The 21,618-nt window shown below is 35.2% G+C and overlaps 1 protein-coding gene across 4 annotated transcripts in view; it reads right to left on the reverse strand.

Moving 5' to 3' along the window:
* Positions 1-21,618, reverse strand: part of LOC147995338 (LINE-1 retrotransposable element ORF2 protein-like) — a 121,185-nt gene that overhangs the window by 32,393 nt on the left and 67,174 nt on the right. For 2 of the 4 annotated variants that reach the window (XM_087655071.1, XM_087655070.1), the window contains exon 2: positions 5,765-5,866. In XM_087655071.1, coding sequence (XP_087511197.1) covers positions 5,765-5,866 — 102 coding nt within the window. Of the gene's footprint in view, positions 1-1,133; positions 3,819-5,764; positions 5,867-11,474; positions 11,596-21,618 lie in introns of those variants that run through there. The other 2 variants (XM_087655068.1, XR_015684114.1) reach the window with 2 other exon arrangements.

A 21,618-nucleotide genomic window follows, 5' to 3' on the forward strand; every position in this document is an offset into this window, starting at 1 on the left:
TTAGCAACTGGTTTGCTGTATATGGCTTTTACTATGTTTAGGTATGGGCCTTGAATACCTATTATTTCCAGGACTTTTATCATGAAGGGGTGTTGAATTTTGTCAAATGCTTTCTCAGCATCTAATGAAATGATCATGTGGTTCTGTTCTTTCAGTTTGTTTATATGATGGATCACGTTGATGGTTTTCCTTATATTAAACCATCCCTGCATGCCTGGGATGAAGCCTACTTGATCATGGTGGATGATTGTTTTGATGTGCTCTTGAATTCGGTTTGCCAGAATTTTATTGAGTATTTTTGCGTCGATATTCATAAGGGAAATTGGTCTGAAGTTCTCTTTCTTTGTTGGGTCTTTGTGTGGTTTAGGTATAAGAGTAATTGTGGCTTCATAGAAGGAATTCGGTAGGGCTCCATCTGTTTCAATTTTGTGGAATAGTTTGGATAATATTGGTATAAGGTCTTCTATGAAGGTTTGATAGAATTCTGCACTAAACCCGTCTGGACCTGGGCTCTTTTTGGTTGGGAGACCTTTAATGACTGCTTCTATTTCCTTAGGAGTTATGGGGTTGTTTAACTGGTTTATCTGTTCCTGATTTAACTTCGGTACCTGGTATCTGTCTAGGAAATTGTCCATTTCCTGAAGATTTTCAAGTTTTGTTGAATATAGGCTTTTATAGTAAGATCTGATGATTTTTTGAATTTCCTCTGAATCTGTAGTTATGTCTCCCTTTTCATTTCTGATTTTGTTAATTTGGACGCACTCTCTGTGTCCTCTCCTTAGTCAGGCTAAGGGTTTATCTATCTTGTTGATTTTCTCAAAGAACCAACTTTTGGTTCTGTTGATTCTTTCTATGGTCCTTTTTGTTTCTACTTGGTTGATTTCAGCTCTGAGTTTGATTATTTCCTGCCTTCTACTCCTCCTGGGTGTATTTGCTTCTTTTTGTTCTAGAGCTTTTAGGTGTGCTGTCAAGCTGCTGACATATGCTCTTTCCTGTTTCTTTCTGCAGGCACTCAGCGCTATGAGTTTTCCTCTTAGCACAGCTTTCATTGTGTCCCATAAGTTTGGGTATGTTGTACCTTCATTTTCATTAAATTCTAAAAAGTTTTTAATTTCTTTCTTTATTTCTTCCTTGACCAGGTTATCATTGAGTAGAGCATTGTTCAATTTCCACGTATATGTGGGCATTCTACCCTTATTGTTATTGAAGACCAGTTTTAGGCCGTGGTGGTCCGATAGCACGCATGGGATTATTTCTATCTTTCTGTACCTGTTGAGGCCCGTTTTTTGACCAATTATATGGTCAATTTTGGAGAAAGTACCATGAGGAGCTGAGAAGAAGGTATATCCTTTTGCTTTAGGATAGAATGTTCTATAAATATCCGTTAAGTCCATTTGGCTCATGACTTCTCTTAGTCTGTCTACATCTCTGTTTAATTTCTGTTTCCATGATCTGTCCATTGATGAGAGTGGGGTGTTGAAATCTCCCACTATTATTGTGTGAGGTGCAATGTGTGTTTTGAGCTTTAGTAAGGTTTCTTTTACATATGTAGGTGCCCTTGTATTTGGGGCATAAATATTTAGGATTGAGACTTCATCTTGGTGGATTTTTCCTTTGATGAATATGAAGTGTCCTTCCTTATCTTTTTTGATGACTTTTAGTTGAAAATTGATTTTATTTGATATTAGAATGGCTACTCCAGCTTGCTTCTTCTGACCATTTGCTTGGAAAATTGTTTTCCAGCCTTTCACTCTGAGGTAATGTCTGTCTTTGTCTCTGAGGTGTGTTTCCTGTAGGCAGCAGAATGCAGGGTCCTCGTTGCGTATCCAGTTTGTTAATCTATGTCTTTTTATTGGGGAGTTGAGGCCATTGATATTGAGAGATATTAAGGAATAGTGATTATTGCTTCCCGTTATATTCATATTTGGAAGTGAGGTTATGTTTGTGTGCTTTCATTCTCTTTGTTTTGTTGCCAAGATGATTAGTTTCTTGCTTCTAGGGTATAGCTTGCCTCCTTATGTTGGGCATTACCCTTTATTATCCTTTGTAGTGCTGGACTTGTAGAAAGATATTGTGTAAATTTGGTTTTGTCATGGAATATCTTGGTTTCTCCATCTATGTTAATTGAGAGTTTTGCAGGATACAGTAACCTGGGCTGGCATTTGTGTTCTCTTAGGGTCTGTATGACATCTGTCCAGGATCTTCTGGCCTTCATAGTTTCTGGCGAGAAGTCTGGTGTGATTCTGATAGGTCTGCCTTTATATGTTACTTGACCTTTTTCCCTTACTGCTTTTAATATTCTTTCTTTATTTTGTGCGTTTGGTGTTTTGACAATTATGTGACGGGAGGTGTTTCTTTTCTGGTCCAATCTATTTGGAGTTCTGTAGGCTTCTTGTATGCCTATGGGTATCTCTTTTTTTAGGTTAGGGAAGTTTTCTTCTATGATTTTGTTGAAGATATTTACTGGTCCTTTGAGCTGGGAGTCTTCACTCTCTTCTATACCTATTATCCTTAGGTTTGATCTTCTCATTGAGTCCTGGATTTCCTGTATGTTTTGGACCAGTAGCTTTTTCCGCTTTACATTATCTTTGACAGTTGAGTCAATGATTTCTATGGAATCTTCTGCTCCCGAGATTCTCTCTTCCATCTCTTGAATTCTGTTGGTGAAGCTTGTATCTACAGCTCCTTGTCTTTTCTTTTGATTTTCTATGTCCAGGGTTGTTTCCATGTGTTCTTTCTTGATTGCTTCTATTTCCATTTTTAATTCCTTCAACTGTTTGATTGTGTTTTCCTGGAATTCTTTCAGGGATTTTTGCGATTCCTCTCTGTAGGCTTCTACTTGTTCTCTAAGGGAGTTCTTTATGTCTTTCTTGAAGTCCTCCAGCATCATGATCAAATATGATTTTGAAACTAGGTCTTGCTTTTCTGGTGTGTTTGGATATTCCGTGTTTGCTTTGGTGGGAGAATTGGGCTCCGATGATGTCATGTAGTCTTGGTTTCTGTTGCTTGGGTTCCTGCGCTTGCCTCTCGCCATCAGATTATCTCTAGTGTTACTTTGTTCTGCTATTTCTGACTGTGGCTAGACTGTCCTATAACCTGTGTGTCAGGAGTGCTGTAGACCTGTTTTCCTGTTTTCTTTCAGCCAGTTATGGGGACAGAGTGTTCTGCTTTCGGGCGTGTAGTTTTTCCTCTCTACAGGTCTTCAGCTGTTCCTGTGGGCCTGTGTCTTGAGTTCACCAGGCAGGTTTCTTGCAGGGGAAATTTGGTCCTACCTGTGGTTCCAAGGCTCAAGTTTGCTCGTGGGGTACTGCCTAAGTCCTCTCCGCTGTGGCAGCAACCGGGAAAATCTGTGCCGCTCCTTCCGGTAGCCTCCGTGCACCAGGGTTTCAGATGACGTTTGGTGTTTTCCTCTGGCGCCTGGATGTGCACAGAGTGCAGTCTCTTCTGGTTTCCCAGGCGTGTCCGCCTCTCTGAAGGTTCAGCTCTCCCTCCCACGGGATTTGGGTGCAGAGAACTGTTTATCCGGTCTGTTTCCTTCAGGTTCCGGCAGTGTCTCAGACGCAGGGGTCCTGCCGCTCCCGGGCCCTCCCCTATGGGAACCCAGAGGCCTTATACAGTTGCCTCTTGGGCCAGGGATGTGGGCAGGGGTGGGCAGTGTTGGTGGTCTCCTCCGCTCTGCAGCCTCAGGAGTGCCCACTTGATCAGGCGGTGAGGTCTCTCTCCCACGGGGTTTGGGAGCAGAGAGCTGCTGCGGTCCGGGATCCGCCGGTGTCCATCATATTTATTAAAAGCATCCTTTATGCTCACCTTCACAAAACCTAGAAAATCGGAATTCACTGTTGTGTCTGTCTCTGTCTTTCTGACTTTCTCTTTCCTCTCTCTCTCTCTCTCTCTCTCTCTCTCTCTCTGTGTAGGGGGGGCATGGTGTGTGTGTGTGTGTGTGTGTGTGTGTTTGCTTACGAGTGCATGTTTGATGTGCATTCCTAAATATAACCTGCTCAGTCTGTATAATGCTAGCTGAATGTGTATTTTCAAACTAATTATTTGGTATAAGAATATCAAGTGATGTCCTCTACATGACTTTAGACTATTTCATCCTCCTTCAATATTCTTATCACTAATAATACTTGTTGATCTTGTGTCTTACATTCTTTAATTATAATGAAAATGTAAAAATACATGTCCAGTATGATTTATGGTAATATGTAAGAATTTGCTGCGTTTACATTTCCTGATGTTTGTACTGTATTTATCCATTAATAAACGTGTTTTCTGGGACATACAATGCAGTGAAAAAAATACAACTGCATAGTGTTAGGGGTTGAAAAAATTATCAGAAATATCCCTGATATCACTCAGTGTAATAGATATATACATATATATAACATGTATATGTGACATATATGTATATGTAATATATATATATGTATATGTAATATATATTACTTTTATTTACAAGACATTTGCAATTATATAAAAATTATTAATCAAACAGAAACCAGTATCGCTAAACATTTCATGAGGAGATAATGGAAGTGATCACCTAAGGGAAACATCATGACTTTCCTAGAAAAGAACATTCAATTTTGAAGATATATATTATTTAAATTTATGTCTATGATTTTTATTACATAAAGGAAATATGGGTGAATAGTGTCTTGTTCTTCATGTAACCTAAAAAATTATAAATGAAACTTAAATTATATGTGACATGTTGGTAAGTATGTGATGATTGGGAGAAAATAAAAATATTCATATGATTAGCCATTCAAATATTGAATTCTTTGGCATAAAATTATCATGCAATTATACCTTAGGGTGATGATTTTTTTAATTTATATATGTTCTGATGTTTACTATGATTATTATACTTTCTAAGTTTGAGTTGAGTTTCTTTGTACAAACCAATTTTAAACGTATATATGAATGATACTATCCTGACAATGAAGAAAATCCTGAAATTTGTGAAATGTTTATCAATTCAAAGTATCTCATATATAGCAAATCCAGAAAGTTAATGAATTATGATAGATATTCTTCACCAATTAAATTTTCCTTGGCATATAAAATTATTGCCTTTTTTACACTAGATGAATTTATTTTTTATGTGTTACAAATCTTGACCTAAGTGGTAGTGTTTTTGCATTTGTAGTAGTTTATAATTGAATGTCCTTATGAGTTCACATATTTGAATACTATTCCGCACATGGTGGAGATATTTGGCAAAGATTATTAGGAGTGGCTTCTCTTCTAAATGGAGAAGCAGGTTAGTGTGGGTAGGCGCTAACATTTCAAAAGACCACATAATTAAGTGTTATTTTTCTACTTGCTGTGTGCGGATCTGTATATAAAGTCACAACTACTTCTCCAGCACCATGACTGTAGGTCTACTGTCATTTTCCATGTTATATTCCATGTCACTGAAACCAGGAGACACAAATTTACATATTTTATAACTTGTCATAGTCATGGTCTTCCTCCATAGTAGAAATGTACTTAAGACACCAAAGATTCAATTGCCTGAGACTATTGTTTTGTGTTAATGGATTGATTTTTCGACTTTAGAGTTATAATTATATATACTCACCCAATCAGTATCTTCATTCAGGATGGACCTTAGTCTATGACATAGATCAAAGAAGCAATTATCCTTAAGGAGTATTGATTCTATCTTTTCTAAAGTATAGATGAGAATAAAGAATCACAGTGTTTATTGCCTTTATTTGAAGCTGATTTCTACAAGTTAGTGGAGCAGTACAATTACCTGTTTGCGCCATGTCTTTGATATTTTCAGATGGAATATGGTAGAGATCAGTTACTTTAAAAAACTCTTCCTTTGAGTCATTATCCACAGTGGACGATGTTGCTGCATTTCATGAAAAAATAATTGGAAGATATGTGTATTAGGTTCTTTCCTAATATGTGGTAATCAAACTTTGTTGTGTGGTTGTACATTTCTACAATACATTCTACCAAATTTAATTTCAGGAATCTGACTGTTCAGACCAAGTTTAATTTCAACTTAGGTTCAAATATTGAATGGGGTCCAAAACCTTACCCTTCTTTTATTTTTTCCAGTTTTTACAACCTTTAAATCAAATATGACAATTATTTCTGATATTTTTACACATTGAAAATATATGATTATGTAAAAAACAAATTCTGGGTTCAAATTTTATCTTGATTTCACCCATATTACCATACCATACCATATTTGCCTATCATTTTAGATGTAGAATTAGAAGTCATAGTGTTCTTTACCTCAAGGTTAATAGGAGAAAATATCTGAATTGCTTCTTACTTAGTCCATCTCTGCTGCTATGAACAAAAACTAAAAGCTTATATATGTCCTGTTAAAAATGTCAGAAGGTACACACAGGAAGCCTCAACAAAATAGCTGCCTATAAACGACCTGAAAAAGAATTATTTCAATAGACATCCTAAAATTAAAGGAAGAAGTTATAAAAGAGGATAACTGCAGAGAAATGTGGGGAAGAAGGAATTCCGATTTGAGGGGAAAAAAATCCCCAGGGAAGAACAAATCGATTAGTGATTTACTATCTAATGGTCACCCATGGAAATATATACACACAAATAAAACTATTCATATTAATTAGGTTGCATGTGAATAATTAATAATTAAATTGAATTAAAGAAATTGAGGGAAGAATTTCAAAAAGACCAGGAGAGTTACATTTCTAGGACAGCATGGGAAAAGGAAAGGAAAGGGGAAAATAATATAACTCTATTATAATTTTACACTGAAGTTATGTGCACAAGACTAAATCCATCAACATATTAGCATAGATAACTTAGATGTCAAATACGCAAAAAATGGTGTTTAAAATTGTACTTCTCCACTAGTGGACCAAATATTAATCCTCTTCAATAATGTGGATTCAATGTAAATGAATAAAATTATATTTATACGCTTCTGGAAATAACTATGAGTCAAATAAAATAACAGGCTTTAGAACCATGTGAATGAGCATTAAATCTTAGCAGCAGCTCAATTTTTGTGAAACAAATTTAAACTTTGACATGGAGTGAATAACGCTAGTAACATAAAAGGGTTTTGCTGACAAGGATGATATCACAAATATTCAAACCATTAAGAAATTTCAACTGACATTTAATGTTTTTGTGTATCATGTGTTAAAAGCCCAGGGACCAATGAGTGCCCCTACCTACACTCTTCATATATGGATATCTTCTGCAAAATGTCTGGTCATGACAGCCAGAACAAGTTGAGATTAAAACACTAGGAAGAACAGAAACATTCTGCTAGAAGAAATTCCAAGGTAGCCATCAGAACTCTAGTCCACAACTCTGATGAGGACTCCCTGCTGAAGAAGAGGTGATGCTTTCCTCAATAAGCACCACACACATGCACAAAATATCTGAAGACAAAAGACAAAACAGAAACCAAGTATTAAAACACCAATCCAATGGAAACAATTTAAGAAATCAGCTCCTAAACTGATATTCATTCCAACCCCAGATGCCTAAACACCAGTTTAAGAACAGAACAAAAGTGAGAGGGCAATATGTTGCCGCCAGAGCTGAACAAGCCTACTAGATTCAGACCTATGTATTTCAAATAGCAGAAACACTAGGAAATGAACTTAAAACCAACGTTGACACAAAAATAGAGGCCACTCGCACACTCAGCCATCTGGCTTTCATCGCTCACCCCAAGCTTGTGAAGAAGATTCCAAGCTATATGGCCAAAGGTCGTAGGCTCTGCCAACCAAAGCCCAAGGTTCAAACCAAGGCAGAGGCCAAAGCTCCAGCTAAGGCCCAGGCAAAAACTCCAGCCCAGACTCCCAAGGGTGCCAAGGCCCCTGTGAAGGCCCCAGAGAAAAGGCTCCTGACAGTGTGAAGACAGATGGACTGCTGTGATACACCTATCTATACACTATTTGCAGATGGCCAGTGTCCTATGCTGTTTTTACAAATAAACTTGAGACAAGATAGAAAACAATAATAGAGGTCAATGATGGAATCCAGGAAAATTTAAACAAAGAAAAAGTAATTGACAAATTAATAAATCCCTTATGGAAACCCAAGAAAAACAAAGAAAACAAAGAAAAAGCAAACAGGTGAAGAAAAATTGATAAAACGCTTCTATTCTTGAAAGGGACAAGTATTCGCTTGTATTGAATACAAGGGATGGAAGGAAGAATCTTAGGAAAACAGTATAGAAGAAATTGTTACATTTGTCAAACATCTGCTAAAAAATGTGAAATCTAAAAAAATTTCTATCACATTTATCCAGAAAATTTGGGACACTCTGAAAAAAACAGGCCTATGCATGACAATAGATGAAAGAGTAGAACCTCAGTTCAAATGCTCAAAAGAAAATTTACCTAGCTTTAAATATACAAGAAGATTACATACCATGATATTGCTTGGACCAGGAGAGAATTTTATTTTCACAAAATTATCAAATCATTATACACAGAGAACAAAGAAAATCATATAAATATGCAAGGAAAAAATTGCTGTATGCAGGCAGAACTATTATAATAAAACCTGACTTCTCAGCTGAAGTTTTAAGCTAATAGACCTGAACAGATTCTGTGCATACATTTAGAAAACACAGAAACATGACCAGACTACTATATCCAGCAAAACTTCCAATCACAGCAAATAGAGAAAACAACATATTCTATTATAAATAAAAAGTCAAATTTCAGCAATCACTTTCTTCAAATCTGGCACCACAGGAGGTACTAGACGAAAATGTTCAACTCAAGGATGTCAACTGCGACAATAAACAAAAGAAATACATAATATTACACCAATAACACCAAAAGAATTGGCGCATACAGTTCCAAACACACACACACACACACACACACACACACACACACACACACACACACACACACACTACCACCACCACCACCACAAGCAACAAAATAGCACAAATTATAATCTCTGGTTATTATTGTCTCAATATGAATGAAATCATTTACCATCTTCATGCCAATGAAAGAAACATGCTAATAGAAAAGATGTAAAACCAGTATCTATGCTCCTGCTGCATACAAGAATCATACCTCAAGACCCAAAATAGATACTTCCTCAGAATAAACTGTTGTGAAAACTTTTCCAAGTAATTTCCTAAGAAACAATCTGGTATTAGATATCTAATATGTGGCAAAATAAACTGCCAAAAATAAATCCAAGATACGATACATGACACTTTATATTCATCAAGAGAGAAATCTTTGAAGTTGATGTCTCAATTCTTAGTATCTATGTGCCCCAAACCAAGGGGATGCATTCATAAAAGAACATTGATAAAGCTTAAATCACACATTAAACCTCACACATTATTAGTGGAATTCTCCAATAAAGCACTCTCAACAACTAACAGGTCATCCACATAAAAAAACTGAACCGAAACTTATTAGGACCCAAATGGATATGAGTGCCACATAAAGTACATTTTACCTTTAAAGTAAAAGATATGCCTTCTCACCACCTCACAGAACTTTCCCCCAAAATCAAGCATCAAAAGATACAAGAAAAAAAATGAAATAACTCCTGTATCCTCTTAGACCCAAATGGATTAATCCTAAACTTCAACAAATCAGAAGCAACAGAAACCCTACAGTCTAATGGAACCAGATTAACTCTCTACTTGATGTCTACTGGATAAAGGAAGAAATACACTGTTTATATAAAAGAGAAAACATTCCTAGACACAGTAAAATTTTAAATGGGTGACAACCCCTGGCTGCTTAGGACATATACTAAATTTACATGGAGTTGAATTAATAACAAAATATTTATCTTTGCACTCAAAAATTAGTGGAAGTTTCAGTTAATGTAAGAAAAACAATTTTCAATAAAATGTGATTAATCCAGAGATGCAGATTTAATTAGCATGTAACAAATAACTGACTGTAATGTTCATTTTCAAAGGGGATATTTATAATATGCATACTCCTATAAAGCATCAATAATCTTTATATAATTAGTCTTCCAACCTTGTGAGCACTAGAGGTTTTTAAATGTTACTTTGAAAGTGATTCTGTGAATATGATAGGGCCTCTATATTTAAGAAGTAATCGTAGTATTGTCTACACCTATGAGATATTGCCCAACAAAATTCTATTAAAAACACCAGAGGAGCATTTGATATCTGCTCAAAACTGGGAAGGAGCAGGGAAGTGATGGATGAAGTAAGAGACAAAATCACATTTTTTGTTTAGTAATATACACATTTTGCACGTTCTGGTTCCAAACCTTGCACACATTTACAGTACTAAATGAAGTAAGAAATTCATGAAAAGATGTGTGCTAAGAGAAAGAATGGACTAGTAGGCCATAAAGAGATTTATAAAGAGATTTGCTTTTAAAAAATGTATAAATGTGGGAAAATATCAAATAATCTAAAATTTTCAAGTTTTTCATTCTCCCATAAATTTTACCAAATATTATGTTAGCAACTACCACAAAACTTGAAACAGTGCCTATAGATATTGAATGGAACACTCAAATGAAAACAGCAGCGAAAACACCTAAGTATGCCCTATTAATATATTTAGTAACCACTCAATTGTATACATTATCGTAATCCCTTTTCAGTGACTTAGAAACAGAAGCAGCAACTGACTCATTGCACTTTAATAAAAATATTCCCGATTCAACTGTCAGTTTCTTCAATGTGTCAATTAATCTAACAACTTCACAAGCACTAAAAGACTTAGAGGACACGTATCTGTAATTAAAAATCAATTAAAATATGGTGGACATTTTAAAATATTACTTATTCCAACCTCTTCCTCAGAGTTCAATGTTTGATATTTGAAAAATATGTGAGACATTAGTTCTCACTTTATGATTCTGATTGTGTTTTTAGTCCTTGGTTTTATGTCATATACAACATATGTAAAAAGGAGAGTAAAAATAGTCTAACTGATGCTTCTACTCTCATAAACTCGATGGGTAAGAAATTATGTCAATTTATACTAATTCTTAATAAAACACTTGAATTATTTTGAGAATTCGGGAGCTTAGAAAACTTTATGTATTCATGTAACAACAAGTTATTGAAAAGCATTCCAGGGGTTGGGGACTTAGCTCAGTGGTAGAGCACTTGTCTAGGAAGCGCAAGGCCCTGGGTTCGGTCCCCAGCTCCGAAAAAAAGAACCAAAAGAAAAAAAAAAAAGAGAAAAGCATTCCATAATGTTGAAACAAAACTAGGAGCAATATGTGTTTTGCTAATGTATTTGATAGAGTAAAGCTAAGGAGAATGGTATATAATTATGGACTCAAAAATAAGGCAAGCATTGCTTTATATCCTAAAGAAATAGGATAATTTTTAATTTTGAATATGTAAAATCTTTTATGTTCTCATATGTTTGTAATGTTATAATAAGCCTTTGACCTATTTAAAAAAGAATGACTTGCACAATAGACATATACCTCTAAGTGTCAGTTTTGGAGATTTTACACACCTCTCTTTCCAAGGTCCAGGGAATATATCCAGAAGGTACAGAACTTTGTAGTTAAGGCCCAGAAACCACTGGGGCGATTACAGTCTCCATTTCCTTTTCACCAGTGCTCCACTGATGTTCCCTGAGAGGGTGAGATAAATGAATTTCTATTCTATACATTACTTCCTCCAAAAATTAATAAGAACTTCAAGAAGATTTTGCAAAGAAGCTGCATTCATTACAGAATTTGTTGTCCTCATTCTTCCTGAAAGATTTCATCTCCACCTATCTTACTTGTAAACCATCAAATCTCAAACGCATTCTGTTAAAACAATGAGATTTCCACAATCACATTACTCCCTCAATGTAAAGTAAGCATCATTTCTTCCCCCCCCCCCTCGGAGCTGGGGACCGAACCCAGGACCTTGCACTTCCTAGGCAAGCGCTCTAACCACTGAGCTAAATCCCCAACCCCTTCTTTTTTTTTTTTTTTTTTACTTAACTTGAGTATTTCTTATTTACATTTCGAGTGTTATTCCCTTTCCCGGTTTCCGGGCCAACATCCTCCTAATCCCTCCCCCTCCCCTTCTTTATGGGTGTTCCCCTCCCCATCCTCCCCCCATTGCCACCCTCCCCCCAACAATCACGTTCACTGGGGGTTCAGTCTTAGCAGGACCCAGGGCTTCCCCTTCCACTGGTGATCTTACTAGGATATTCATTGCTACCTATGAGGTCAGAGTCCAGGGTCAGTCCATGTATAGTCTTTAGGTAGTGGCTTAGTTCCTGAAGCTCTGGTTGTTTGGCATTGTTGTTCAAATGGGGTCTCGAGCCCCTACAAGCTCTTCCAGTTCTTTCTCTGATTCCTTCAACGAGGGTCCTGTTCTCAGTTCAGAGGTTTGCTGCTGGCATTCGCCTCTGTATTTGCTCTGTATTCGCCACATTCTGGCTGTGTCTCTCAGGAGAGATCTACATCCGGCTCCTGTAGGCCTGCACTTCTTTGCTTCATCCATCTTGTCTAATTGGGTGGCTGTATATGTATGGGCCACATGTGGGGCAGGCTCTGAATGGGTGTTCCTTCAGTCTCTGTTTTGTTTTAATCTTTGCCTCTCCCTTCCCTGCCAAGGGTATTCTTTTACCTCATTTAAAGAAGGAGTGAAGCATTCACATTTTGATCATCTGTCTTGAGTTTCGTTTGTTCTAGGGATCTAGGGTAATTCAAGCATTTGGGCTAATAGCCACTTATCAATGAGTGCATACCATGTATGTCTTTCTGTGATTGGGTTAGCTCACTCCGGATGATATTTTCCAGTTCCAACCATTTGCCTACGAATTTCATAAACTCATTGTTTTTGATAGCTGAGTAATATTCCATTGTGTAGATGTACCACATTTTCTCTATCCATTCCTCTGTTGAAGGGCATTGGGGTTCTTTCCAGCTTCTGGCTATTATAAATAAGGCTGCTATGAACATAGTGGAGCATATGTCTTTGTTATATGTTGGGGCATCTTTTGGGTATATGCCCAAGAGAGGTATAGCTGGGTCCTCAGGTAGTTCAATGTTCAATTTTCTGAGGAACCTCCAGACTGATTTCCAGAATGGTTGTACCAGTCTGCAATCCCACCAACACTGGAGGAGTGTTCCTCTTTCTCCACATCCTCGCCAGCATTTGCTGTCACCTGAGTTTTTGATCTTAGCCATTCTCACTGGTGTGAGGTGAAATCTCAGGGTTGTTTTGATTTGCATTTCCCTTATGACTAAAGATGTTGAACATTTCTTTAGGTGTTTCTCAGCCATTCGGCATTCCTCAGCTGTGAATTCTTTGTTTAGCTCTGAACCCCATTTTTAAATAGGGTTGTTTGTCTCCCTGCAGTCTAACTCTTTGAGTTCTTTGTATATTTTGGATATAAGCCCTCTATCTGTTGTAGGATTGGTAAAGATCTTTTCCCAATGTGTTGGTTGCCGTTTTGTCCTAACCACAGTGTCCTTTGCCTTACAGAAGCTTTGCAGTTTTATGAGGTCCCATTTATCGATTCTTGATCTTAGAGCATAAGCCATTGGTGTTTTGTTCAGGAAATTTTTTCCAGTGCCCATGTGTTCGAGATGGTAAGCATCATTTCTTATTCACCAGTCATTATTTCAAAGACACGTTTTTAGGTTTTGGCAAATACCAGAATTCCATTTGCACTTTTTAGGCTTAGATGGTTCAAATCCACTTTTAATAAGGGTTCTTAAATGTGTTTATATCCCTTCTAGCCTACCATTCCCCAAAAGAAGAGAAAATGAAGTACAAAAGAGAATGTGGACCTGTTTAGAAATATTTTGGAGCAAATAGAATCTGCCTGAGAGAATATCAGCAGTTCAATTCACACCAATCATCAGCAGTAGCTAGATGCACCTGCAACCACCATTCACAAATCTACAAAGCAGTATAATTCAGAAGAAATCTCAATGCTATGGCATTTGTTCCAAGTCCTTAGAAGCCACTGGAACACCAACAGATGTTGTTTAGTGCATTTCTCTCTACAACATCATGGCAAATATTGCCCAGCAGAGAATGAAAAGGCATTCTAAAATACCATTCACCACTGTCTATTGTCTGTTGCAATATGTATATCCTTTCCAAACTTCACATGTTCTCCCAAGCATCTTCTCTGGTAAAACCATATTCCCATTTTCTAGGCTGTCTCCACAAAACCAGCATGTCTGTTCTTAGCAAAACATCCTCCCATGTGTCCTTTAGCAAAAACCTCCTCTCCACTCGTCAGTTTCACGAAGGAAAACACATGACAATACAGTTTCCAAATGAACCAGAAAATTTCCTCTCAATTTTATATTCATCATGACCAGTAACTTTTCCAATGTGGAGTTTTACATGATTTAATAGTAAATTTAAAATTACCTGTTTTTGACATGGTTCATTATAATACAAAATGAAAGTATCTCTATAGTATGAAATTCTGGCTGAGCTGGGAAGTGGTGTTGCATGCCCTTAAAAAAGTACTCAAGAGTCAGAGGCATGGAGACCTGCAAATCAAGTTCTATGACAGCACTACCATACAAAGAAACTGGTATATGAAAAATAAAGCAAAGAAAAAATTAAAATAAAACCTGAGGCTTTCAACTTGAAGTGATGTTTGTCAAGAGGCCCAGCCTTATAAACAAAACTGGACAAATTTTCTTCATATATTGGTGACGATCTACATTGAGGTCTAGTAGGGTCTTAACATACAAAATGGGGAAAAAGAAAACACCACCAACAACAGTAAAACAAACAAAAATCAGAACTTTGTATCTCAGATACAATGTATTTTCCTACAATTTATTTTTTCTTGATTTTTTTCAATTCACTTATACATAGTTTACTTCAGGAAATTATGATATACAGTGGTGTCCTAAAGTTTCAAATTGCTTCAAGGCCCATTTCTCCTCATATCAACATTTAATTGAGGATGGCAGTTAAATCTGCAATTGATTTTGCATACAGGATGACATAATTGACAATTAGATTGTCATATTTTCCATCTGAATACTACAGTCATGTTGTGATTTACACATCACATTCCCTTCCTTAATATAATATTTTGTGGACATTCTTTCTATTATCTTCATATCTGAGTTGTATTATGAGTATTTTAAGAGAATGATATGTTCAATATGAACAATTTTGACCAGTAGTCCTTAATCTGAAAAGCAAATATAATTTAATGCATTAATCCTTACCAAATTATATATATAGTCAAATCTTTCATTGACAAAACAATGTCTGTCTTTTTCTATTTCCAGATTCACCTCTAAAACACATGTTAGCATTCCTCCTTTTCAGTGGATACATATGTTCATTTTTCAATGGTGCATAATACTCTGCATAGTCCACAAAATCTTTCCTGCTCATTCCCTGTGTTCTGTCAAGTTCTCCAATGATTTCAATGTGACCACACTAAGAATATAGAGACAAAGTCTTAATGTTATCTAAGGCTTCCATAAAAGTATTATACTTTCTGTCCTGTCTTTTGGATTTCTTTATTTTCCACTGAAGACCAGGGTTCACAAAACTCAGGATAATCCTCGATTTATTCTAAAGCTATGGTGACCCACAAAATCCTAAACAAACTTACTCAAATCTTCAGTTACTGGGCTGGGCTCAGTCTGACATAAGCACAGTCAGCTTTTATCGGACTCTCACATTAAAATTAGCTCTTGTTTCTAGAATGTACATCTACATTTATAAATTTGAATGTCCATGTTCTATCAACAAGACCCTGTATAATGTCATATGCCATAAATGTTTATCTTTGCTTGTGTTTTTGCTTCTTTATATACATTTGAGTTTGTTCCCACTCACTTAGTGAACATTAAAGATAATGCACGTGTTTTCTGAAACATCTATATTTTTCCCTCTATATCCAGCACAATACCATCAGAATTTTTTCCATTTTTATTGTTTCTAACATAAAACATTCTGATGAAAGGGAAGATGGTGGAGAACAGAATTTTGGTTTTCTATAAGTCGTGGTGACTCATAGGCAAGTGAGAAACCATGGTGAAATGCTGGTCAAAAGGATGCTGTAAACGTTTCTCATAAGCACATGCATCACAGTCAATCTTTTTTTAATTTTATGCTAGAATTATTTTATTAATAATAGACATGAATAAAATGAATCTTACAGATAGTCAGTTTTAATCAGAAGTACATTAAATAAATTTGAACTCAAACCAGTTAAAGGGAAAAGTACTTACTTAAAAGTAATCAATACTTAAAGATGGATGCTACTTGATAAAATTCTATTAAATTTTAATTATTGTATCCATTTCTCATAATGAGTTTCAAGATGAGCATCCAGTTATTTTTAATTTGGTAAAAAAATATAATTAAGTTTACTTTCCTATATGAATTGTCATAAAACATTTTTTAAATTAGTGTGACAAAGAAAAAAGTGGGTGCCAGATAAAATTAAAATATTTTAAAATATTACCTGATTTTTTTAAGTTTTACAAGTTATTTCTAGAGCTTAATATTTTGATTTCACTTTCTTTGCAAAAATAAGACAGAAATTATATAATAAAAGCTACAAGATTGCAAAAAACCTAGAGTTTGCTAAAAAATTTTAAGTGATTTTTATTTAGGGTAAATTTCAAAGTTTTATAGGGAAAAGAAATCGAGGAATTCTAATTACTTAATTTAAAATTCAATATTATTTAAGGAAAATATCTTTCTTTATCTTCACACATACCCATAGACACAAAATTTCTTACTCTTTATGTTTATATTGTGAAGTTAGAATTTTTAGAGGATTTTTATTTCTTTGTAAATTTAGATTTCAATAAAATTAATGTTTTTCTAATTTTTTGAGTCTTTAAAACTTAATTTCAAATACAAAATGAAAGAAGACATTTAAAATATTAACCAATGTTTATAAAATATTATATACAGAGAATTATTATGTGAGATTCTAATTTTAAGTAATTTCAGAATTTGATAGTTATCCCTGAACAACTGAATATATTTACAGTAGTATAGAAATAACAAAGATTTCTCCACTGTGCTGCCTAAGAGTACATATTAAATTGTTACATGTGAACTTTTGGGTAAATTTTAAATTAAAAAAAATGAGTAGTAAATATTTTTCTATTTTTCTTCACTTACTGAATCTCTAGAGCTACTTCCTAGACCAGTTATATTTTGCTGTTTTAATGGTATCCTACTCTTCAGTACATGAAGGTTATAACTAAACACATCTAGCCCATGACCTCATTGTAGTGCGGATGGTATCTCAGTGCTCTGCTCTTCCCACCAACAGAATTTAAAGCATTCCTACATAAACACACCCACATACCGACTTGGTAATGACAATTACCCAATTGTTAATTCTTTTGCTTTTTTCCCTGTTGATTCTAGCCTATATTAAGTAGCAAATGAACGTTAAATATAACAGGTATATTCAAAAATTTTCAAATATTTGCATTTTGATTGCCACTATTTCTGTATTGAAAGATATCTTTCAGTTTTCATTGCAGTGTTTTTTTTTTTAACCATATCAGATTTATGATAACTTTTGTTTATATTCATGGGTTGATATTTTCTTTGAGACAATTTTTTTTTAGCTCTGGCAGTATTGTAATTCAGTACTGAAATCAGATCTGCTTTGAAATCATGTAGAAATTCATTTGTAGATTTAGGTGCTGAAAGTTCAAACAGATGTCACCATGTATTGCTTCATTTGTGTTTCTAAAGACTCTTTTCAGTAAATCATAGATGTTGCAAATCTAAGATAAATTCAACAACATGACATGTCTTACAATACCATGGATAGAGAGGAGGATATAGATATAGATGAAACACACATTCTGCCTCATCTGGAGTTGTCTTGGGAAATCAATGATTGTTTGGTATATGTCTAATTCTAATTCCAGAAAAGAATTCAAAATAGGAACAACAAAGAACTGTATATACAAAAGTAATGTCACTGTAGTATTGATTCCATTCTTACTATATTACTATTTAATTTACATCCAGATACTAAAAAATTTACTTTGAGATTCTAAAATTATTCACGTAGATGTTGATATCCTCACATGACCTTAGAAACATGACTAACTATATTAATATTATTAAATTTTCATAGTAGAACACATATCCTGCAACATGGTTAATGTATTTTTCTGGTAATAATTCCATATTTTTTATCTTAATGTTAAAAAAAAGTACATTGGATAAAATGTGACAGATAATTGCCTGGGATGATTGCCATTATCAGAATACCTAATATTACAAATATACATTCTCAGAAGTGCATTTTCTTATTCCTTACTTCATCACTCAGTAAACTGAGTGAAAATACCCTAAAGTCTAAAAGGGGAAAGCTAAGTTAGGAAGGTGTTTGCACATTTTCTTTGCAGGTGAGGGAGAGTATGTGTATGTTTGTTTTTCATAAAGCCCTGTTCTGGTGTAGACGTTTGTTTGTGTAGAATAGTATTTATGAGGATGTGTGTGTGTGTGTGTGTGTGTGTGTGTATGTGTGTGTGTATGTGTGTGTGTGTGTGTGTGTGTGTGTGTGTGTATAAGTTTAAAATCAAAGTTGGGTCTCTTACTTAATCACTGTCTAAAAAAAGTTGTTTTGAGAGAGGGTTTCTATGTGGAATAGAGCCCTATTTATCCTGTACTTACTTTGTAGACTAGGCTGTCCTTGAACTCACACATATCTACATGCTTCTGCCTTACTATTTTATGAATTAAGGCATGTTCCACCAGGCTAGGTATCTACTTTAATGTTTAGCAAAGATTATCTATCTGTTTTGGAACTCACAATTTCATTATATTATGTGCAGAGTGAACCCAAAGCACATTCTTGTCTCTTCCATCTCTGCACTGGGGACTACAGACGAATGTTAGGGTGGTAAGCATTTTACAAAAATTCTGAGGTTCCGATTTTAGGGTCTTTTCCTTATACTAAGAGTTGTTTCTCTGAATTTATTTTGGTTTTGTTTTTCCTCAATACCTGTAATACTCATCACATTGGTTTTTCACATAGAAAATAGATAATATATTGTCAATTTATATTTAACTACAGTGCACGATGTTTAAGATAATGTAACAATTGAAATCTTATAAAACAATGATATTTTTATGCAATGGAAAACTAAATCAATGAGAGTCAATATATTTTGGAAACACTGAGGTATAATTCACAGTTCCATACACTAAAAACCCTGTGATTTGAGAAAGACAGAGAACTGTTTATTTAAGTCGCACAAAACATGTAAACACATTTTATTAAGCAAGAAACATGTATACATGTATGAGAAAGAACAAGGTTTGTGAAAATACAAATATGGACACACAACAAACACCTCTCACAAGCACTTTTTCATTCCCTGGTTATCTTACACACGTTACCTCTGAGTGGCCTTTGTCATTCTGAAGTTTCATTTCAGATGAATGTTGACTGGCAGTGCAAACCAAGTATGCCAGAACTAAGGGCAGAAGGATCACCATTTTCTTGCTGTTTCCCTTTTCTACAGAAACTCTGATTATTTCAATGGTTTAAAGAATCAGAAATAAGGAATGACTATACTATTCTTCTGTTATCAAAGCATGGAATGAAACAAGAATTGTTCCTCCTCTGTATTTGTATTTCTTCCATGTTCCTGATCGGCAATCTCTTTAACATTACTTTACTTACAGAACATGGTAAGTTTTATGGAAAGTTTAATATGACATTTATTGTTGACATATATACATGAGAGAGAGGAATCTAGGAATTGTTTTCAGGATATCAAAGATTAACATTTTATGTAACAGATACAGGGTGGAAAACACATCCCTACAGGATATGTATTTCTTATCACTTCTTGTATTAATATTTTCTTCTTCAAAGAATGTTTACTCTAAATAGCTCTACAGTATCTTCCAGGTATTGATGATGATACATGTTACATGAAGAACAAAAGAAACAAGAATATCTTTCTTTTCCCTTATTATATTCCACTATAGATTCCAGTAATGAAGTTTTTTTCCTTTAAGATAAGAGGCATGTACATAAGCTTTATACAGGGTGATAAGTATGGATCGATCTACATTCTTCTACATGCTGACCTCCAGTTGAACCACCACCATTTGCTGAAAATGCTATCTTTTTTCCATTGGATGGTTTTGGCACCTTTGTCAAAAATCAAGGGACCATAGGTGTGTGGGTTCATTTCTGGGTCTTTCAGTTCTACTCCACTGGTCTATCTGTCTGTCTCTGTACCAATACCATTGCTACTATTGCTCAGTAATACTGCTTGAGTTCAGGGATAGTGGTTCCCCCTGAAGTCCTTTTATTGTTGAGGATAGTTTTAGCTATCCTGGGTTTTTTGTTATTCCAGATGAATTTGCAAATTGTTCTGTCTAACTCTCTGAAGAATTTGATTGGTATTTTGATGGGGATTGCATTGAATCTGTAGATCACTTTTGGTAAAATGGACATTTTTACTATGTTAATCCTTCTGATCCGTGACCATGAAAGATATTTCCATCTTCTGAGGTCTTCTTCAATTTCTTTCTTCAGGGACTTGAAGTTCTTACCATACAGATCTTTTACTTGCTTGGTTAAAGTCACTCCGAGGTATTTTATATTATTTGAGACAATTATGAAGGGTGTTGTTTCCCTAATTTCTTTCTCAGCTTGTTTCTCTTTTGTGTAGAGGAAGACTACTGATTTATTTGAGTTAATTTTATACCCAGCCACTTTGCTGAAGTTGTTTATCAGCTTTAGTAGTTCTTTGGTGGAACTTTTGGGATCACTTAAATATACTATCATATCATCTGCAAATAGTGCTATTTTGATTTCTCCTTTTCCAATCTGTATCCCCTTGATCTTCTTTTGTTGTCTGATTGCTCTGGCTAGGACTTCAAGAACTATATTGGTTAAGTGGGGAGAGAGTGGGCAGCCTTGTCTAGTCCCTGATTTTACTGGGATTGCTTCAAGTTTCTCTCCATTTAGTTTAATGTTAGCTACTGTACCCATTTTTAATAGGGTTACAAGGCTCTCTGGAGTCTAACTTCTTAGGTTCTATGTATATCATGGGTAATGTTTTAATAATGTCAAAGAAATACCAGTTATGTAAATTTTCACTACCAGTAACAAACATTATTGAAAGTCAATAGATACTGTTTTTCCTGTTTGCTGAAAAAAAACTCAAAACAAATCCACTACACATATGTGAAAAACATATTTTCATTATAGCAGTGTTATGGTTTTCATATTGGTATACTTGGGATTTCTTCTGGGACCTCAGGGTACATGCTAAGTTAATGTTCCAGTTTGATAATCATTGTATAATACTATATCTAGATTTTTTTTAAGTTCACTGAGTTATTTACTTTCTGCCAAGGATAACTGTTTTTTTTTTTTTTTTAAGATGCTCAGATCACCAATTTTACTTTTTTTTTTTACATTCTTTTTTTTTTTTTATTAACTTGAGTATTTCTTATATACATTTCGAGTGTTATTCCCTTTCCCGGTTTCCGGGCAAACATCCCCCTCCCCCCTCCCCTTCCTTATGGGTGTTCCCCTCCCAACCCTCCCCCCATTGCCGCCCTCCCCCCATAGACTAGTTCACTGGGGGTTCAGTCTTAGTAGGACCCAGGGCTTCCCCTTCCACTGGTGCTCTTACTAGGATATT

Source organism: Rattus norvegicus, chromosome 3 (assembly GCF_021556685.1).
Source record: "Rattus norvegicus strain SHRSP/BbbUtx chromosome 3, alternate assembly SHRSP_T2T, whole genome shotgun sequence".
Lineage (NCBI taxonomy): Eukaryota > Metazoa > Chordata > Mammalia > Rodentia > Muridae > Rattus > Rattus norvegicus.